This window comes from Egretta garzetta, unplaced genomic scaffold (assembly GCF_000687185.1).
Source record: "Egretta garzetta isolate BGI_Z169 unplaced genomic scaffold, ASM68718v1 scaffold235, whole genome shotgun sequence".
In the NCBI taxonomy this organism is placed as follows: domain Eukaryota; kingdom Metazoa; phylum Chordata; class Aves; order Pelecaniformes; family Ardeidae; genus Egretta; species Egretta garzetta.
In genome coordinates, this window is record NW_009259792.1 from 717,530 (window position 1) to 737,589 (window position 20,060).

The 20,060-nt window shown below is 50.7% G+C and overlaps 2 protein-coding genes across 2 annotated transcripts in view; both read left to right on the forward strand.

Annotated features, from left to right (window-relative positions):
- TNFRSF21 (TNF receptor superfamily member 21) overlaps positions 1-7,443 on the forward strand; it is a 32,253-nt gene extending 24,810 nt beyond the window's left edge. The window contains 3 exon segments of the mRNA XM_009639635.2: positions 1,700-1,753; positions 4,850-5,069; positions 6,095-7,443. Of these exon segments, the coding sequence (XP_009637930.2) occupies positions 1,700-1,753; positions 4,850-5,069; positions 6,095-6,324 (504 nt within the window). The 3' untranslated portion in view covers positions 6,325-7,443.
- A 3,153-nt stretch (positions 7,444-10,596) lies between these two features.
- Positions 10,597-20,060, forward strand: part of ADGRF5 (adhesion G protein-coupled receptor F5) — an 88,437-nt gene continuing 78,973 nt past the window's right edge. Inside the window, exon 1 of the mRNA XM_009639609.2 lies at positions 10,597-10,679. Coding sequence (XP_009637904.2) covers positions 10,597-10,679 — 83 coding nt within the window. The remainder of the gene's footprint in view (positions 10,680-20,060) is intronic.

The following is a 20,060-nucleotide window of genomic DNA, read 5'->3' on the forward strand; positions in this document are numbered from 1 at the left end:
TGAGGGAGGCAAAGCAAGCCAAACTTGGTACTGAGTTTGGAAACTCTTCATCATGGCTTCATCAACTCTTCATCATGGTTTGAATTGGAAAAAGTGGCTGGGCAAATCCATGGAAAGGAGAAGCCACCAGGAGCTCTCATGGAGACACCATCTCCTGCTGGAGGAGCACCTGGCCCATCAGTGGCCAGGGCTGATGGGGAAGAGCTGCTTCCTCCATGGAAGGCTGCATGTTGGTCTTGGCATCTAAACCCTCCCCAAATCTGGCATTGCCCATCCTGGGTCATGGTGAGGTTTGACTTGAGTAGCTCTTCTCCAGCCTTGTGATGAGGGACACCAGCTCCACCACAGCAGTGGTGGCCAAATGCTCTTCTGAAACCTGGCCAGTGAGGTGAAGGACACGGAGAAGATGTTTATCCCTTCCCACCCCACTCCAGGATGCTGAGCACCCTCATGCCTTCCCATCCTGGCAAAGGCATTGCCTTCTGCTCTGTAGCACCTGCCCACCATTACTGTGTTTCTCTGCCACCTTGGCAAGACCTTGTGGCCTGGCCAACAGTGTTTTGCCTTCCAAGGTCTGGTCTGCCCTGAAGGTGGATCTCCAAACTCCATGTGCACCGTGAAGCTGCTCATCTGGGCAGATCCTTCCTGTGCTTGCAGGGACCATAGCAAGAACATCCCACCATGATACCACCCTGCATCCGCAGCATCGCCCTTGCGGGGCTGCCGCCCAGCCCACCCTACCTCATGTGCTGGGATTTCTCCTCCTGCATTCCCTACGGAGGTGTAGCAGACCCGGGAATAGGGCGGGTGTCAGCTCGGTGTCATCTTTCGGCAGGAATCCGGGAATCGGCTGCCTTGGTGCTAAATTTATCCCCAATTCCGAGAGGGTGTGCAGCCACCCGCTGCGGAGGTTGCTCTCACCCCAGCTCCCTGCTGAATTTTCCCCTTTTTTTTTTTTTTTTTTTTTTTTTTAAATAAAAAAGCAGTAGTTTGTTGTGTTTGTGTTGGGGCCAGCAAAGCCAACCCCAGCACAGCTGCCCAAAGCCGGGCTGGTGCAGCAGCAAACCTGCCACTGGCTTTTATTACCGCCCAGTTGTTGCAGGAGGAATTACAGGAAAGCATTGCCCAAGGGAGGGGTGTTGTGTTTTGTGTTTTTTTTTTTTTTTAATGCTGGTGGCTGCTCCTTCCTAACATTAGCACAGCAGCTGCCGTTTCTGTTTGTCTGAGCTGAACTTTTACTGCAGTACAGTAAAACAAAGGCAGAAAATGGAACCAAGTGGGTCAAAAAGAGCTGTTGAGAGCAGCTGTGAAAAGGAAACAAAGCCAAGCCTGTGTCGTCTTCGGCACCCAGCCCCTTCTGTCCCCCTTTCTCCCTTGCAGGAAGGACCTTCAGACACCCCGAGCTGCTTGGAGCATCCTCCCAGATCCTAGAGGATGTCTGTATCCTGAAGGGCTGTGCGTACACAGGAGCTTTTAGGAGGGTTTTGGGGTTTTTTTTTGGCACTGCAAACCTCTTGCTGCAGTGCTCAAAAAAAAAAAAAAAAAAAAAAAAAACCCAATTTAATGGCACAGTGCCTGGGTATGACTGACCCGAGTGCTCGGTTGCGGGAGGCTGCCGATACGTCAAAGTCGCCGCAGCGCCTTCGGTTTCCGTGCTGGACCAGGCATCTAACGGTGTCCCATGTGTCTGTCTGTGCAGGTGCAAATGCAGCCTCAGTGGCAAGCACAGGACCCCTGCAACGACGATGGAAAGGTGAGAAACGTGGTGGCTCTGGAAAGGCAAAATCGCTTCAGACAGTGTTTGTTTTTTTTTTTTTTTTTTTCCATCCAGAGCTTGGTTTCGCTCGAGCACCGCCGTTCTTAAAAATAGGGATGGCCGAGGTGGTTTCAAGCAAATGAGTCAGCGGCTAGGAATAGTGTATTTTTACACCTATTCCCCAGGCTTCACCTCCCAGCAACCTTTTGCTTTCCCTGGCCGTTCAAAACCCTCATTCCCACTCACTTTCTTCATGTGGTTTAAATATTAACACGCAGCCGAGCATCCTGTTTGCTTTGCCTCAAGCTCGCAACCGTTCAGCTATTTGGAAAGCTTTGGGCTCCCGGGATGCCTACAGTCAAATAACCTCAGGTGATTATTTTTTTCCTAGTGTGCTTTAGCAGCTGTTTAATTAAACTCCAAATGACTCGCACGCTTCTGGGAAGGGTTTTTCTCCTCTGCTGGGAAGGCAGAGCCGGGGCAGCCGGCTGTTCCCTGCCCTCCCTGTAATTGCTCCTTGGCCAACAGGTCTCTTTCTGGAAATCAGGAGTTGGGTTAGTGGCTGGATATTAAATAGATGAGTTGCACAGGGAAAACACTAAGCCCTAAAGCCTGGTTTTGGTTTTTTGGTTGATTTTTTTTTTTTTTTAAGAGGAAATCAGAGCATGTTGCAATTTGGAAAGCAGCCAGCCCCTGTTCTTGTCCTTCCCTTGCTTTTCCCTGGTAATGGTGATAGGCTGATTGCCGTTGATGAGCTGTACTGGAATTTCAGAGGAGAAGGCAGATTCTCCTAATTAAAAATTAAAGCTGACTTTTATTTTTAACATGCCTATTGTGTAACATGCTGAGTTAGAACAAATGCTCCCCTGTTTATTTTCAATGGGGGGGGGGAACCCCACCCTTTTATTCTACCAGGAACAGGCTTGAATGTTAATTTAATGTGAACTAATGGGCGTCTCAACAGACACATGATTTGTGGGTGGTGAATTCCTCGAGATGGATGAGGAATGCGCAGTCACATCCATGCTGGCATGGAGGTGGCTTGGCAGCTCCCTGTCCCACAGCCTTTAATCCGAATTTTGCATTTTAATCCTTTGGTAGCAGGCAACTGTGTGTGAGCAGGAACAGCCCAGTGTTCCCTCTGCGGGAGGAGAAAGCAGGGTTGCAAAATGCTGTTGGGAGAGTGGTTGCATGTGGACAGGGCTTGCAAATCTCTGCTTTGGCAGGGCGAGGAGGGATGCGAGGTTTGGGAAGAGGTTGAGTATCGGATGGTCCTTTGAGCAACCTGCTTGGGGAGGGGGGACCTGGTGACCTGCAGAGGTGCACAAGCTGCCAGCCAAGGATGTGGGGATGCTGCTCCAAGCCTCTCATCCCTGCAGGGAACGGGAACCAGAATTGCTCTGCTTGAGATTTGCACCCCAAGGGGATGCTGAGAGACAGAGGAGGGTAGATAACATTGGCTGCTGCCGTGCAGGTAGGAAGGAGATGCAAGAAGGAAGATGGTAGAGCACAGTAAAATTAGGAAGCGGGTTCATGCTGGCACCCAGCCAGCACTGTCCCAGCAGTGCTTGCTGCTCCCTGTGTCTTCAGGACTGTGGAGCTGAATGCTTGCCTTTGGCTGGTGTCAGGATAAGGGGACAAGAGCGAAGGTGCTGGGATCATGCTGTGGTCAACACCAGCCCCTGCTTGGCCCTGAACTTGGAGAAATCTATCCCACCAGGCTCCATCACACTTTAATGGGGTGCCCGTGGGAGCAAAGGTGAGACAGGGCAAACGAATCATGAAGCTGGAATGTTACTGGTGTAGCTGGTCACAGGAGCTGCTGCAGTGGAGGTCCCCGAGGGGTCTCGCATCTCTTACCCTGAAGCCTCGGCACCCGTTGGAGGTGTGGAACTGGGCTGTGCCTTGTTTTTAGCAAACAGCTGTAGAGCAGGCTTTTGGGGGAGTTTACCTGCTTGGGCATCATCACCCTTAGCCCCCAAGAGTGGTGCTTTGGGCTTTGATAACCTGAGAGCGTGTGATGGGTTGGCTCTGGCTGGACATCAGGTGCCCACCAAAGCTGCTCTATCACTCCCCTCCTCAGCTGGGCAGGGGAGAGAAGATGTAATGAAAGGCTTGTGGGTCGAGATAAGGACTGGGAGATCACTCAGCAATTACTGTCATGGGCAAAACAGACTTGACTTGGGGAAATCAGTTTATCAGAGGATAATGAGAAAATGAAACCTAAATCTTGAAACACCTTCCTGCCCCCCCCCTTCCCACCCCCCTTCTTCCTGGGCTCAACTTCACTCCCAATTTCGGGGTCCCTCCCACGGCAGACAGTCCCCCATGCACTGCTCCGGCATGGGGTCCTTCCCGGGCTGCAGGTGGGGATCTGCTCCCCCATGGGGTCCCTGGGCTGCAGGGGCACAGCCTGCCCCACCATGGGCTGTACCAGGGGCTGAGGGGAATCTCTGCTCCGGCGCCTGGAGCCCCTCCTGCCCCCCTGCTGCACTGGCCTGGGGGCTGCAGGGCTGCTCCTCTCACGTGTTCTCACCCCTCTCTCTGGCTGCTGTTGCACAGCTTTTTTACTCTTTCTTAACTATGCTATCCCAGAGGTGCTACCACCATTGCTGATGGGCTTATCCTTGGCCAGTGGTGGGTCTCTCTTGGAGCTGTCTGGCATTGGCTCTGTTGGACATAGAAGAGCTTCCGGGAGCTTCTCACAGAAGCTACCCCTGTAGCCCCCCTGCTACCAAAATCTTGCCATGCAAACCCAATACAGAGTGAGAAGGAGAATGAAGTTAAAATGCTCTGCTCTGGTTGCATGCTCCATCCTGGTGCTGCAGTTGTTCCTACAGGCGTGCGGGTCGCATTGCCCCTGCTGAGCGCTGGCGTGCCAAATGCCAGTGCTGATGCCCATCCCAGGTCACCTCCAGTGCCCGTTCTGGGTCAGCAGGTCCACTGGGAGGAGGCAGCCACCTGAATGCAGGGACCGCTTGCCGAGTATGGGCTGGGGGGAGTTGAAAGCCGGGATGCAGACCGTTTTGAGTGTGAGCCTATTGCATAGCATCCTCCCCAAGTTAATTTGCCCTCTCTTTCTTCCCCCCAAAGCTGGAAGGTGACAGACTGGCGCTGCCGGTAAGTCCCAGCCCGCTCAGCCCTGCGCCCACCCCCAGCCCCAAGCCCCCCGAGGCGGCCGTCCTCACCGTGGAGCCCTCTCCTTCGGAGAAGAAATGCTTCTTCGTCGATGAAGCGGAGCCCCTCCTGCGGTGCGACTCGACCTCCAGCGGCTCCTCCGCGCCCAGCCGGACAGGCTCTTTTATTACCAAAGGTACCAAAATCAGCCTGGGGGAGGGGGGGGAGGCCTGAAGGGATACCACGGTGTGTCCCCCTGTGGTCAGCATATGTGGCAGAGCTGCCCAAGGTTGTATCACTAAAGTAGGTTTAGGCTAGACATTCGGAAAAACTTCACTGAAAGGGTTGTCAGGCTCTGGAACGGGCTGCCCAGGGAGGTGGTAGAATCCTCATCCCTGGAGGTATTTAAAAGAAGGATAGATGAGGTGCTTAGGGACATGGTTTAGTGGTGGGATGGCACGGTTAGGTTAAAGGTTGGACTCGATGATCTCAAAGGTCTTTTCCAACCAAAGTGATTCTATGATTCTATTCTAAATAACTAGGAAAGCTCGCTCTCCAGCATATGTTCATTGCATCCTCGTTCCAGACCAGAATATCCTGTTAGAAAACATGATACAGATTGGAGAGGGGAAAACACCTTTAAAGGCTTATAACTTCTCTGGCAGAATTCAGAGAGTTAAAGCATCCTGGGATGTTTGAGGGAGATTTCTCCGGCCTTGTTCCTGCTTGCTGCAGCATGTGACTTGAGATGTAAATCATCATTGGTCGCCTCCCCCTTTTTTTGAGGGGGTTTAATTTACTGCATTTAACTTGCTGTTTTTAATCTTCTTTAACTTTTGATGAAGATGAAACACTGAGCTCAGTCAGTCTACAGAATTTATACTGGGGTGTGGAAATGAAGCTGACCCAACAAAAACAACTCAAAAGAGCAGAATTCAGCTTTTTTGGCTCCCCTCCTGCCTTCATGTTTCCATATTGGCTGTTCAGCATTTATAAATGCTGTGTTTGCTCTAGCAGGATCCTGGATTGGGTGCCTCAGCAGCGCTGGCTTCTCCATCTTCTCCCTTCCCCATCACTCATCACCTTCCACCTTTTCCCTTGGTTCTCCTTGCCATGTGTCCTACCCCAGAGGTGGCACGAGGGGATGGACCGAGGTCTCCCAAGGAGAACACGCCCTGGTTAGTGGAGGTTTCTTGACCAACTTCTCCTTTCCTCCTACAGAAAAGAAAGACACCGTCCTGCGCCAGGTGCGCTTGGACCCTTGCGACCTGCAGCCCATCTTCGACGACATGCTGCACATCCTCAACCCTGAGGAGCTCCACGTGATAGAGGAGATCCCACAGGCCGAAGACAAGCTGGACAGGCTATTTGAGATCGCCGGAGTCAAGAGCCAGGAAGCCAGCCAGACCCTCCTGGACTCTGTCTATAGCCACCTTCCCGACTTACTGTAGGCACTGGGTCACCACACACTCTCTGAATATCTGCTAGAGCTAGCTTGGCACTTGTTAAGATGACTGACAATATGCGGGCAGGTTTTGTTGTAGAATTTATGGCCAGTATTTTCGTTGAGGTGTCTTTGGTTTCTGGAGGGGGGGCAGTTTGCCAGCGTTGCACCCCTCCACCTTAACTCTGTTGCTCAGTCCAAGTCTTTGCACCCTCTGCCCCCTTCCTGAGCATCTCTTCTCCTTGTTCTCATTCCGATCAGATCAGTTGATGCACTTTAAAAAAAAAAAAAAAAAAAAAAAAAAAAAGCAGTGAAAGAACTAAAAGACCACGAATCTGGTGTAATTTAACACATCGAATTGGGGATTGCTCTGTAACCCACTTCTTCTGTCAAAGCTGTCGCTCGGAGTGACCATCTCCCACCACCTCCCTTCGCCTCGGAGCGGTAAATGGCAAAACCACACAAAAAAACCCAAAACCCTTAATCGTTGCTGGTTACCATCTCTTAACGCAGCTAAGCTTCCCACCTGAGCTGACTTTTTTTTTTAATGTACTATTGTATAGCTCATATCCATTGCTGAGCTTTTACTAGCACGGTTATTTATTGTACGGTTTTCAGCCGGACAATGCATCGCGCTCCTATAAGCTAAAGCAGAAGTGCTTTAAACGCAAAGAAAAGGGTCAGTCCCACCAACCTTCGAGGCGATGAAAAGGTCCTTTGCCTTCAGTTGAATGTAAGGAGTTTTACCTTGCCTTGCTGCTTGCGGGAACGGCGGGGCCCCGAGGGGAGCCGGTGCTGGACGTGGGGGGGCGAAGGCTGCCGCCGGGGCTCCTGCTCTCCTTGTGGTGTAAGACTTAAACCAAGCTACGCTTTTACACTCGTGTCTCTTGTTTTTTATACAGATGTGGCCGATAGGTTCTCCAAAGACCTTACCCGGTCTTAATAGTCTCTTCAAATCACACTTCACTTTTTATTTAAAGAAAAAAAAAAAAGGGGGGGGGGGGGGCTGCATCATAAGTCTGTCTGATTATATTTGCAACTATTATGCTCCCGTAACAAACAGTCTGTACTATGCTCAATTTGAAGAAATCATGATATGAGGGTGGCGTGTGCTGCCCCGTGGGAAGGGGTGGGAGTGGGGGAAGAGGGGAATGAATTGAAAAATTGCCTTCCAGTGTACTAATTTATTAATAAATACTAGGTGTTTGTTACTTGACATGATTCTGTGTTAACCTCCTTAACCTCTGCCTCTGCTCCCGGGGCACCTGGGTTAGAGCAGGGGCTGCCCAGGTGCTGGCTGGGGGATGAAGAGGGGGATTTGGGGGCTTGGGGGGGTGGTGAGGGGGTTGTCTCCTTTAGCTCCGAGGCCAAAATGCAATTGCTTTCTGTTGACAGTGCTGCCCTGAGCCCCCGTGGTCGCTGCCGGAGCTCTCTGCAGCCGGGGGTGGATGCTTCCCTGCAAGGCAGGTCCCTGCACCGAGCTGGGGTGGGAGGTGTGTTAATCCCCATAATGGTGAGCAGGTCAGATGGCTGATGGGGCTTCCAGGGTTGTGTTTTGCAAGTTCTCAAAGGCCTTGCAGGTATTTTGGGGGGGCTGAAGTATCAGTTTTCCAGGGTGCAGCTGCTGTGCTAAGTCGCCCCTTGCAGTCGCGGCGTTTCTCTTGCCCCATTACGTTACTGATGTTCTTCAAGTCTCCGCTTCCAAATAACTCATCCCTTGTTAGTCTGTCTGCAAATTGAGACCTTAATAGGACAAATGCTTCTGGTTTACAGTACTGTCATTTTGCATACTTACCTCCAGAGTGTTTTCTGCTAACTAGGGTGCTATGTTTTCCTTCTGGCTGGCATTGAAATTTGCTGTTACAGGACTATACATAGGTACAAGATTAAAACTTTTCAACACATGGACAGATGAAATACAGTGTGAAATAGCAAGAGCCTTTATTGGGAGTGCTGGGGTGGCGTTTTCCCTCGCTGGCCATGAAGCATTGAGCTCTCGGTGGCTGCAACGTGTCTCCAAAGCATCACGAAGAAATAGCGAGCGTGGCGTGTGTGCCTGGCATAGACCAGGTGGCTAACAGCAGTATTTTGGGGTGGAGGCCAGTACCACCCTGTTGGCAAATGGGGTTTTTTTTTATCTCTGTGTTGGGAGCGGTGGTGGTTGCTGTTGATCTGCCTGGGCAAGAATTGGCAAGGGGAGGGAAGGCGTGCGATCGTGGGCCTGATCAATAGCTTAAGCCAAGCACAAACCACTGGCTTTAATTTATCCTTGGCAGGCTCTCCGAGTGAGTCCAGCTGGGAAATTGGGGGTACTGGGGGTTTATCCTTTTTTGATGGTCCAGGTTCTCGCGGGTACCCCCATAGGTTGTAAGCACCAGAGCCATCGTGCCACCCTCCCAGGGCACCGCCAGCCCCCTCCCACAGCTCTGCTTTCCATCCTGGCAGCCACCATATTTTCTGATGGGCTTTGAAGGTAAAGCAAAACAAAAAAAAGGGGTCCTGGAAAGTGGATTTAGCAGCCAGCTGAAGAGATGCCACGAAGCAGGCATGTCATGGGGGTGCCTTGGCCAGGAGGCACTGAGGAGGCACAAGGAAGCTGTAGAAGTGGGTGCAGGTGGGTCCCCAGGATGTTGGGATAAATTTAACTCATCTTGGTGGCTAGGTGGTGGGACAGGCCAAGATGTGGGCAATCCTTAGCTCCATCTGTGCTGTGCACGCTTCCAGCATCACTCCCTCCTTTGCTTGCACCTGGATGTTGGTCTTGGCCCTGGCTCCATCATTTCCCATTTCCGAGCTGTGCCCTCTAAGCAGCCCTTTGCTGTATGTGTGTGCAATATATTTACTATACATCTTTCATATATACAAATGCTATATATTAACATCTGCTACATAAATGTTTTCTATATTATGTAATTTCTGTGTTATTTCTTTATTATGGATTTATATATGCATGTAGAGTATATATATAAATATTTGATGTATCTGGGGGTGTGCAGGGCAAATGTCTGAGAGCAGCTGAGCCACGCATATAGGCAGGGTATTTCCTGGCAGCGTGGGAGGTGTGAGGAGCCGCAAGCCCAGTGCTCCCACCCTTCCTCCGAGCCAGCTCTCTTATACCTTAAGAAAATAAACCAGGCACAGATGGGTTGGTGACCTGGAGGCATAACCCCATGGCGTGGGGAGAGATTGTCCTTGTCCTCCTGCGCGGCTCATGTGAGGCATCCAGGGCGATGCAGAAACTTTGCATGCCACGACACCAGTTGCGTGCGATTCAAATGTTTGGCCAAATGGGTTTAGCAAGGCAAACCTGTGAATATAAAGACCTTGATAAATATATGCATAAAAATACTTTTTGTGCAAAATATGCTTAAAAAAAAAAAAGGACTCCTGGGTGTGCATCGTAGGTGAGAGGTGCAGGTTCGAGGTGTGTGGCTGGGCTTTGCCCCTCGCCTTGCATGCTCCGTCGTGGCGCTTGCTCCTTGCACGCTGTCCTTCACCTAGGGGCAGTGGGGAGGGGGGGGATTTGGGCGCTGGGTCCTGGGTGGCAGAGCCTGTTAAACCAGAGGGGATGGGAGGCAGGAGGAGAGCGCAGCCGTGCTCCCCAGCTCTGCCTGCTGTGGGCATCTCGCACCGGGGCAGGGGCTGAGATTTCTTGTGTAGATCACGGAACATCAGCTGCTGCTGTCCTGCTTGCTGCGGGCTTGGACATCAGGTGTGAAAATTGCGTCTTCCTCCCAAGGTCACAGTGTTTGCTGGGACAAAACCCTCTGGAGATGCCTCCAGCATGACCTGGCATCCTCAGGACAGGATGGCTCTGCTGTTCCTGGGTCTTTTAATGCCTTCAACGCAAATGAGGTTTGGGGTGATTTTTTTTTTTTTAATTCTCTTTTCTTTTTTTTTTTTTTTCCATGAATTGCAAGCATTCCCTGCAGAAGAACAAGGTGTCTGGTGTGCTTTTCTCCTACCCCAGCCCAACTGGAATTTATCCCAATGGGGAATTAACAGTAGCCCTCCTGTGTGAGTGCTGCATTCCAGGTTGGAAAAGCAGCCGAGGTCTTGCGGGAGGTTATTCAGCCCTCCGGCTCCTTCCACATCAGCTAATTGCTGGTGAATTGCAACACAGTCTTCGCGTGGGAGGAAACATCTGTGCAGCCTTTGTGTGAATAACCTGCGGGGAGGTCGGGGGCGATGCCGCCCACGGGTGCCCCATGGGCTTGGCGTGGGGTATAGGGGTTATTCGGGTTTTCTTCTCTTGGCCTGTGCTCCTGCGAGTACCGCAATGGGGGAGTTTTCAGGGCACCTGGTAGGGAATGGGGAGATGGAGGAGACAGAAGAGGAGCCATCACTTTGTGTATTCATGAGGTATATGCCTAGTGGTGACACCCCCTGACATGTCTATCAAGCCAGCTTTTAGGACATGGCTGCTGCTTCACCATGAGAGCATTTGAGCTTTACAGTTTCCTTCCCTCTGCTGTAATTTAATTTTCCTTTCCAGCTTCCCACCCTTTCTCAAGTGTTTTCTTAACCAATATAACCCAGAAAAAAGCAGGAAAAAAATTAAACCAGAAGCATCCAAATGACATTGGATCAGCTGTTGATGAAGATGCTGGCCAGCAGCGCAGGCAGGGACTTTGTGGGGTTTCCTAAACTCACACCAACTTTTCTGCGGCTTTAGGTGCTGTTACAGCCGGGCAAGGTTCTCATCTCTGTTCTTTAGGTGCCTAAAATGCTCCCAGAGTATCTGGCTCTGAAGTCACATAAGCAACGTTAGAGATGTTCCTCTCTCTTCTGCGATTTGCTATGGCTGCATCATTAACCTGTAACCATGATCTAATTCAACATCAGGAGACAGTCTTTCCTCTGAGATTTTTGGGGAGGAAAAAAAATTAAAAGTTTTTAAAGTGTTGCAACCCTGCAAGCTTTATTATTTTATTTTTAATTTTTTTAAATTTCTTTCTCATTTTTCTTTTTTCCTTTTATGTTTCTTTCTTCTTATTTTCCTGATGCTAAAGAAGGAAATCTCTTGTTCAGGGCCTGACTGGAACCTTGCTAACCCCCACGTAAACTCATAGTGGGCAAGCTACAGCCACAAACACACAAATTACAGCACTTTCCCTTTGGATTTTTCTTCCCCAGATGCACGTGAGTCCCTAACCTGGGGACCTCCCCCTGAAAATGGCTAGGAAAGGAGTGGAGATGGAGAAGAGCCCTACGATTGACCCTTTTTAGTCCTAATGCTGGGAATAAGCTGCCACACGCAGGCAGGAGCTCCTCGGTCAACGGCAGCAGGTCAGGGTGGGGAGCTGAGCCAGGCAGGGCTCCTGCCCAAATTTTTGTATAAAAAGCAGGTGGTCAGACTACAGGGAAGGATGGGGGAGATGTACATGTAGGTCCTCCTTAACCCAAGGGGGGTGACATGGTAACATCTAGGCCAGGCATCCTCTTGTTTTCCTCTGGCAATCTTCTACCCTTGCAGGTCCATGGGTCCAGCTTCAGCGCCAGGAGTGGAAATGCCTTTTTTATTGTTGGAAACATCATCATTTTTTGGCTCACCTCATCCCTAACCTCAAAAACACCTGTGCCCAAGATGAAAGACTTCTGTTTTGCTGTAAAAATCAGGCATGCTGTCTTGTTTTCTTCCCTTCTTCTTCAACAGCAGGTTTGGAAGGGGTTGAGGCTGTCCATCAGGAGTTTGGGATCTTTATTAAACTGTATGGAGGCCCTCAGTCAAAACAAGAGAGATCCCAGGTGAGTATAAGGAGAAATTTTTCCACCCTGAGGACAGTAGAGCAGGTCAGATGGAGAAGTTCTGACCAGATAAAGCCTCGAGCAACCTGGTCTGACCCCAGAGCTGGCCCTGCTCGAGCAGGAGCTTGGACTGGAGACCCCCTGAGGTCCTTTCCAATCCTAGATATCTATGGTCCTGTAAGCTGAAGTGCAAAGTAATGAAGCTTTGGGGTTTTTTTAATTATTTAAAATTGTTTGACTCTTGAATATTACCATGAGGCAGCAGAAAGCATTTGCCTTTTGTCGAAGACAGCTTACTCTGGATTCCTACCTACCTGCCAGCTTGGACTTCAGCAGTGAGCTTGTGTTTCTCTCAAAGGGCTTCACCAGGGGATGGATTTTTATCCAGTGCTCTGCTAAATATCACAAACATATTTTGCCAGGCTCCCAATAGTGCAAAAGGTGCGACCCAAACCTAGGATTGAGATTTCCCCAACACTGTCCAGATCCTCTGGGCAGCAAAAGGTCTGTGTGGCATGTGAGATGTGTGCCCTGCAGAATAAAAGCAATCTCCAATTAAGCAGTAACAGGATTTAGGAAGAGATGAGCTGCTGTGTCTGAGAGAGGTGTTTATGGAAGCTATCTTCTGAAGCAGTAGTTTCACAACACAGTGACTTGGATGGCAAATCCAGCTGAAGGACCTCCTGTTCCTGGGTGCACCACCTGGCCTCCATGGTGTGGTGCACCTCCATGGTGCCAGGACAAGCTGTGGGGCAAGCTGGACTGGTCCGTGGAGCTGCAGGAGGAATGAGAAGTAGTGGTGAAGCTGGTCCCCTGCATGAAGCTCCATGTTTTCAGAGCGGCCCCAGGCAGAGCCTGGGCTTCCCAGCAATTCCTAGTGCTAGAGATTGTTCTGCCCACGGGCCACTCCAGACAGCAGCCTGGATGTGGTCACCTTGTCTAGGGTGACTAAGAGGGTCAGATGGTGTGGACATGGCTAGACCATGCCAGCTGGCTGCCTTTTTGACCCCTTGGAGCACCTTTCTGCCATCTCACACAGGCTGTTAGATGCAGATTTGTGGAGGCATTCAGTACACGTATGCTGAAGGTTTGCTCTGCCTCCGCCCTTTTCCCAGCTGAAGGGCCCAGCCTTCCCTCTTGCGCCAGTTCTCATTTCCATCGCACCATCGTCCAGCTCTGGAGCCCTCAGCACAAGAAGGACATGGAAGTGTTGGAGCGGGTCCAGAGGAGGGCTACAAAAATGATCCGAGGGCTGGAACACCTCTCCTATGAGGACAGGCTGAGAGAGTTGGGCATGTTCAGCCTGGAGAAGAGAAGGCTGTGGGCAGAGCTGATTACAGCCTTTCCGTACCTAAAGGGGGCCTATAGGAAAGATGGGGACAATCTTTTTAGTAGGGCCAGCAGTGACAGGACAAGGGGTAATGGTTTTAAACTAAACCAGGGTAGGTTTAGTCTGGATATAAGGAAGAAATTCTTTACAATGAGGGCAGTGAAACACTGGCACAGGTTGCCCAGGGAGGTGGTGGAGGCCCCATCCCTGGAAACATTCCAGGCCAGGTTGGACGGGGCTCTGAGCAACCTGATCTGGTTAAAGGTGTCCCTGCTCCTGCAGGGGGGTTGGGCTGGGTGACCTCTAGGGGTCCCTGCCAACCCAAAACATTCCATGATTCCATGATTCTGTGATTCTATGGTTCTATGATTTGGCTGAGCCAGTTTAACTCACTAAAACTTCAGATCGCTGCCTGCTTTCTTGCTGGGGTGGTTGGGAGCAGAGGGACCTGATGGGAGGGATGGGGAACCTGCCTGTTTTGGCAGCTGTGGACATTTCTGGCAGCTCATGGTTGTCGCGCTGTACCCCAAGCCCTTGAACTTTGTGGTGCTTGGTGGATCCAGGCCAATGCACCCTTAGGTCTCTGCACTCCTGCTACCCCATTTCTGCCCCAAGCCCTGGAGGGACCCCTTGGCTCCAAAGGCAGCTTCACCTGTCTGCTCCCTTCCCTCTATGGATGAGATTAATTTTGCTTTGATTTAATTTGAAGGGAATGAGTTAGTCTGCAAGCATGCTAATCTCAAAATACATTTCTGGGCACGGGAGCTTTTGCCAGGATCTGTCAGCGGGAAAGCAGGACATTAATCTGCCTGACTTTGTTTCTGGCAGCTCAGATCTTTCCAGGCTGATACTTGGCGAGGATTAGATTGATTAAATCGCTGATCTTTCAGGATGCTTCGGTGGGCTGATGAATGCTTTTCATGGCAACCGCTTCTCTTTTACTGGTAATAATAATTTACTATCAGAATAACTAGTTGTCTTACAGGTCTCCCAGTGAGCAGAGGCTGGCAGTGTTACTGTCATTTTACAGGTGGGGAAACTGAAGGATGGAGGTGAAACTTCCCATCAGCAAACGGAGCAGAAAGAAAATCAGGGTGGGGTGAAATTCAGAGAAAGGCGTCGCCTTGTCAGACCCCGAACCCATCTCCCTCGAGGAGCACATGGGTAAGATTTGGGGTTTGAAGTGCTGAGCCCCAGCAAACGGGGAGGGTTGGAGGCAGTGTTCCCAAACCACGCTTTCCATTAATTAATTTGCCTGTTAAGCTAGTTTTTGAGCTGAAAACAAATCCACATCCATGCTGGCTCCCTGGATAGTCTGTCTGCCTTCCTCTTGCCCCATCTCAACACATGCAGCTGGGAGGAATGTCCAGTTCTGGAGCTGAGCCAATGGTCCTCCATCCTCTGACCCTATTCTCCCCAGAGAAAACCACTCACTCCTGCCTTTTGCCCCAGCCTGTTCTGCCTCCCCAGAGCAGGGATGGTCCTTCTCTCTGCCCCATGCAAGGGCACAGCATGGCAGTGACGCCTGTATGGCTGTTGAGGGAGGGAAGACCTGAAATGGGTGAGTGGATCTCTTGCCTTTGCAAGTGAAGCGGTTCCACGTGGCTGGAGGATTCACACCTGGAAATCACAGCTGGCCACAAGAGGCAAAAACCTTCTCATCATTTTTTGGGCGGGGGGAGGGAATTAAAGCTTTTGAAATGCAACATCTTAAAGGTCTTTTCCAACCTAAACGGTTCTATGATTCTATGATAGCAAATAAAGCATTCACACATTTTTACCTCCTTTTATGTTTTTCTCATTTTCTTCCATTCCCAAGGACCTCCAACTCCATCTGGCCGTCATTTCTGCCATGGGAGGATGGAGGAGCAGGGACTGGCAGCAATGGGAAGAGGATGGGCTGCTGCTATGCCAGCCTCTGGGATGGGGGGCACCTCCAGATCCCCCTGTGGGAAGGGAGCACCCACCTGCCATCCCCAGCTTGGATGAGCTGTGCAAGTGGGTTGGCAGCTTGTAAGTTGACCTGTGCCAAAGCCAGGCTGGGGACCGTCCAAAAAATTCTTTACTGGACAGTAAAGATGAATTAACCAGCCCAGATGCAGTCAGACCACCTAAAGGAGGTGTCAAGATGGGGCATCAACCCTTTCCCCCACCCCTGCTGTCATCATATTATATAATTTCCTTTTTTTAGATGACACTTAAACTTGAAAACAGATTGCTTTTTCTTTTTTCCTCACCTCTGCTCTCTTATGTTCTAATGGTTGGGAAGTTTCCTCTAATTAAATCTATCCATGGACAGATGATGCTGTTTTGCTCTTGTGCCAACATGGTCCTTTAGTGAAATTAAATATTTTCCCTGCCTGATGTTTTTCCTTCCCTGCCTGCCCCTTGGCTCCCTCCTGGAGGTATTTGAAGATTGTGATCACATTCCCCCTATTCTTCTTTTTGTTTTCTTTTTCTGATCTCAAGAAGTCAGGTTTTCTCAGGGGTTTGACTCATGTCTGGTCATTTAAGGAATTCCCATCCCCAAGCAGCTGCTCTCCTCCTCTGGATGTTTTCACCCCTGTAGCAGGAGTCAGTCGTGTCCCCAGCAGTCACAGTTAAACCCATCAGAAAACAAGGGCCAGACTCCCTTTTCCTTGGGTGTGCAAGTCCATCCTTCCCTGTCAGACCCTCTTCAGCCCAGCTGTGGTGGGGGACACCAGGACCAGGGCTGGTGCTGCTGCTGCTCCAGACCTCAGGGTCATCCTTGGTACAGAGCGGGTCCAGAAGAGGGCTACTAAAATGATCCGAGGGCTGGAGCACCTCTCCTATGAGGACAGGCTGAGAGAGTTGGGCTTGTTCAGTCTAGAGAAAAGAAGGCTGCGGGGAGACCTGATTGCGGCCTTTCAGTACCTAAAGGGGGCCTATAGGAAAGAGGGGGAAAACCTTTTTAGTAGGGCCAGCTGCGTTAGGACAAGGGGTAATGGTTTTAAACTAAATCGGGGTAGGTTTAGGCTAGATATAAGGAAAAAATTCTTTACAATGAGGGTGGTAAACCACTGGAACAGGTTGCCCAGAGAGGTAGTGGAGGCCCCATCCCTGGAAACATTCAAGGCCAGGTTGGATGGGGCTCTGAGCAACCTGATCTAGTTGGCGGTGTCCCTGCTGACTGCAGGGGGGTTGGACTCGATGACCTCTAGTGGTCCCTTCCAACCCAAAACATTCTATGATTCTATGATTCTATGATTCTATGAAGACAACCCCATGCCATCAGCACACATCTTTAATGAAAGGTGAAATAACATCCACCTCTGCACTGACCTCTGGGATCTTCTCCTTGCAGCTTCCCTCCAACTTTCCTCCCTGCTTTTGCTTGACTAGAATCAATGGATGGCAATTTAAGAAGTTGAATTTGTTGAATGCCTGCCCCTGTTTTGGGGCCGCACCTAGCTTTCTCTTGAGCTCCACATTTCTGCGTGGGGTGGTAGGTCCTGCTCCTTGAAGCTCTTTGCTCTTCAGCAAGCTTGACTCCTTGACTCTCTGCTCCCCATCCAGTTGTGGACATCCAAGGAAAGGCCCTTGCTGCTGGGAAACCCTGCTTACTTTCATTCTTTGCAGTCTTGCTGTTTATTCCTAATACCCTTGAGATGGAGAGTAAACTCAACATGGCCAGGGCCAGGTCACTGGTGTGACATCCTCCTGCCCCCATCTGAAACATTAACTCATCCTCTTGCATGGGATGGCCCCATCCAAATTCCCCCAAGGACATGATGATGGCCCTGTCCTCCCCCAGGAGCAGTGCACAGGAGACCTTTGGAAGAGAGCTCTCCTGGGCCAAAACTGGGCCAAAGATGGTCCTCACACTGGTGACATTTGCAGGCACACTCTAGTGATGCTCAGTTTGCAAGCTTTGCCCTTGTGAAAGGAGCCTTCATCATGGCTCTGCGTTTGCTTATGCTTTCACTTCACTTGCATCAAACACACTGTCTGGACTACTTCAGCCTTTCTCTCCTCTAACTTTCCATGATTGCAATAAATAATTTATGTAACAGGCTGAGTCAGGATTTGTTGCCTGGGATAAAGTGCACAGGCTTCTGCAAAACCCGCCTTGGTCTTGGTGTTAGCCTAAAAATAGGGCCGCTAATATAATAAACACATAATAGTCCTGGCTCTTCTGCCTCCTACGGTGACATAAATTGGGGGTGACATTCGCTTGGTAGCTGCAGCTATTCAGTTATGCCATGAGCGTGCGGGATGAAGTGCCAAAGAGACAAACATAGAAGGCTTTCTGGATCTGGCAGGGAAATAAAAGCTGGTGTGGCAGGGACCAAATCCTGGCAGGCCACTGGCAGATGTAATCTTTGAACTCACAAGCATGGGCACGTGCTGTGAAAGAAGCTCAGCATGGCCCTTGGATACCTGAGAAATTCCACACTGGGTGGGGGTGGGGGGAAAGCACTGTTTTGATGGGAAAAATAAAAGTAACATGGGTTTTCTGCACCTCACACTGAATGTCCCTATCTTCTTTACCATTCTTTCCCACTCCCTTTGTTTTGCTCCACATTCCCCTGCTCTGTGTCCTACAGCTGCATCCCTGCAGGACCTCAGTGTGGAAGGATGTGGGGTGGGAAGGGCTGGGGGGAACTGTTCTCATGCGTCCATCCCCAAGGCGATGCATGCCCATACATCATCCCCATGGATGAATAATGTCAAGAGTGCTTTGCTGACATGGATGGCCATATGGGTCTCGGTCTGAGCCTGACATCCCAAGCCACAGGTGCTGTGGCCCATTCAAGACCCCTCTGGAGGAACCAAATTAGGATGGCATGCCAGATTTTACATGAATACACACGCATCTGTGGAAGAGGCAGTGATGCAGCAACCTAGCTTGCATCCCAAAATAGCAGTCAGCTTCACTGATTTCGTCATGTTTGCCCCAACATACAAGAGCCACAGCAGACTTGACCCTCCAGTTTGGGGTTTTGGGGTTCAAAGGGGTGAAAATGCTTCCCCTGAGGGCAGGAAACCCTTCCTTTGGGGTTAACACCTCTAATGTTGCCCTGGTGCTCAGTGCTGCCCCAGGGCTGGGGCTGGGTCCCCAGGCCAGGTGCCAGCTCCCTTCTCAAGTGTCACCCACTGGGTGTTTCACTATGAAGTCCACAGGAGCAGGTCAAACTCTCTGAATGATTCCCCACCAGACTGATCGGTTAGCTGCTGTAAAAATCCAGCGCTGCCATTACACAGCAAACCTGTGCTCAGTGGGGATGGACGGACCCGGGGGAAACTGCATGATGGACAAAGTCACCTGAAATAACCCCTCACTTGTCCAGAGTCCCAGCAGCTCCTGGAAAACGAGCTGTGCGATTAACACTGCGGCATCAACGCCTGCTGACGCAGCACTGCTAATTATAGAGCCACGGCTCAAGCAAGTGCAGCAGAATTAGCATTTCTTAGATGAGGCTGCAAGAGGCGTGAGTACTGCTCGGCTGGCCCCAGACCTCCAGGCTGAAGGGGACAGCACTATGCCCACCGAGAGCGGCCCCGCCACAGTGGCAGCCCCACGGCGAGCAGCAAGGATTTACACCCTGCTGCTCTGAGGGTGATGTTTGGGCTCCTAGTCCAGCCTTTAATATGGGAGCAATAAATTGCACGTGGTTTTCCGAGGACAGCCCAGATGCTCCCCACTGGTAGCTCCAGCGGGAGGCAGGGAAGTGGCGAGAGTGTGACATTAAGGCTTGCGGCGTCTGTCTGCTGCCTCATTCATTTGCGTTGTTCCCCGAGGCTCTGTTAAAAAGCACAAGGTGTAATTTCCAGCACTGAAATGCCGGCATCTTACCTCCACCCGTCTCTAAATGTGCAGCCATTTCCTTCCGGAGGAGACATTTTTCTGAAAATAAAAAAATTACATATTTTGACCAGAGTAAGCAGCGATTTTCCTGCGCTTGCCAGTTTTTGGAGCATTTGGCAAGCTGACGTTACCACATTAAAATCCAGTTCAACGTAATCCTCGCTGCAGTGCTCCATAGAACCCCCCATCCTCAAGCTCTAGGAAACCTCTGTGCCCAGCGCCACTAAAGCACCTGAAATTTCTCATTAAAGGCCAGGGACAGTCCCTGTGCCCCAACACACGATGCCCAGCACTTCCATGACCAGTGCCAGCCTGGGCATCATTTCCAGGCTGGAGTTTGAGGACATGAAGTAGCCCTTTTTAGTAGGGCCTGTTGAGATAGGACAAAGGGTAATGGTTTTAAACTAAAAGAGGGTAGAGTCAGACTAGATATAAGGAAGAAAATTTTTATGATGAGGGTGGTGAAACACTGGCACAGGTTGCCCAGAGAGGTGGTAGATGCCCCATCCCTGGAAACATTCAAAGTCAGGTTGGACGGGGCTCTGAGAGCAACCTGATCTAGTTTGCTCACTGCAGGGAGGTTGGACTAGATGACCTTTAAAGGTCCCTTCCAACCCAAACCATTCTATGATTCCATGATTTCTGATCAAAGGATTGAGTGGGACTTGCAGGATCTCCTCATGCGATGTAGGTGCTCAAGCCCCACACCAAGGACCTGCACCCACTGTCAGCTGGGGAGACAGTGTGGGGAAGTGCCATCAAGCCGCATGTGGTGGTTTGGAGGTCATCCATCCCCACTGCTGCCAAGAGCAGGCTCCCCCCTGCCACCAGTCTG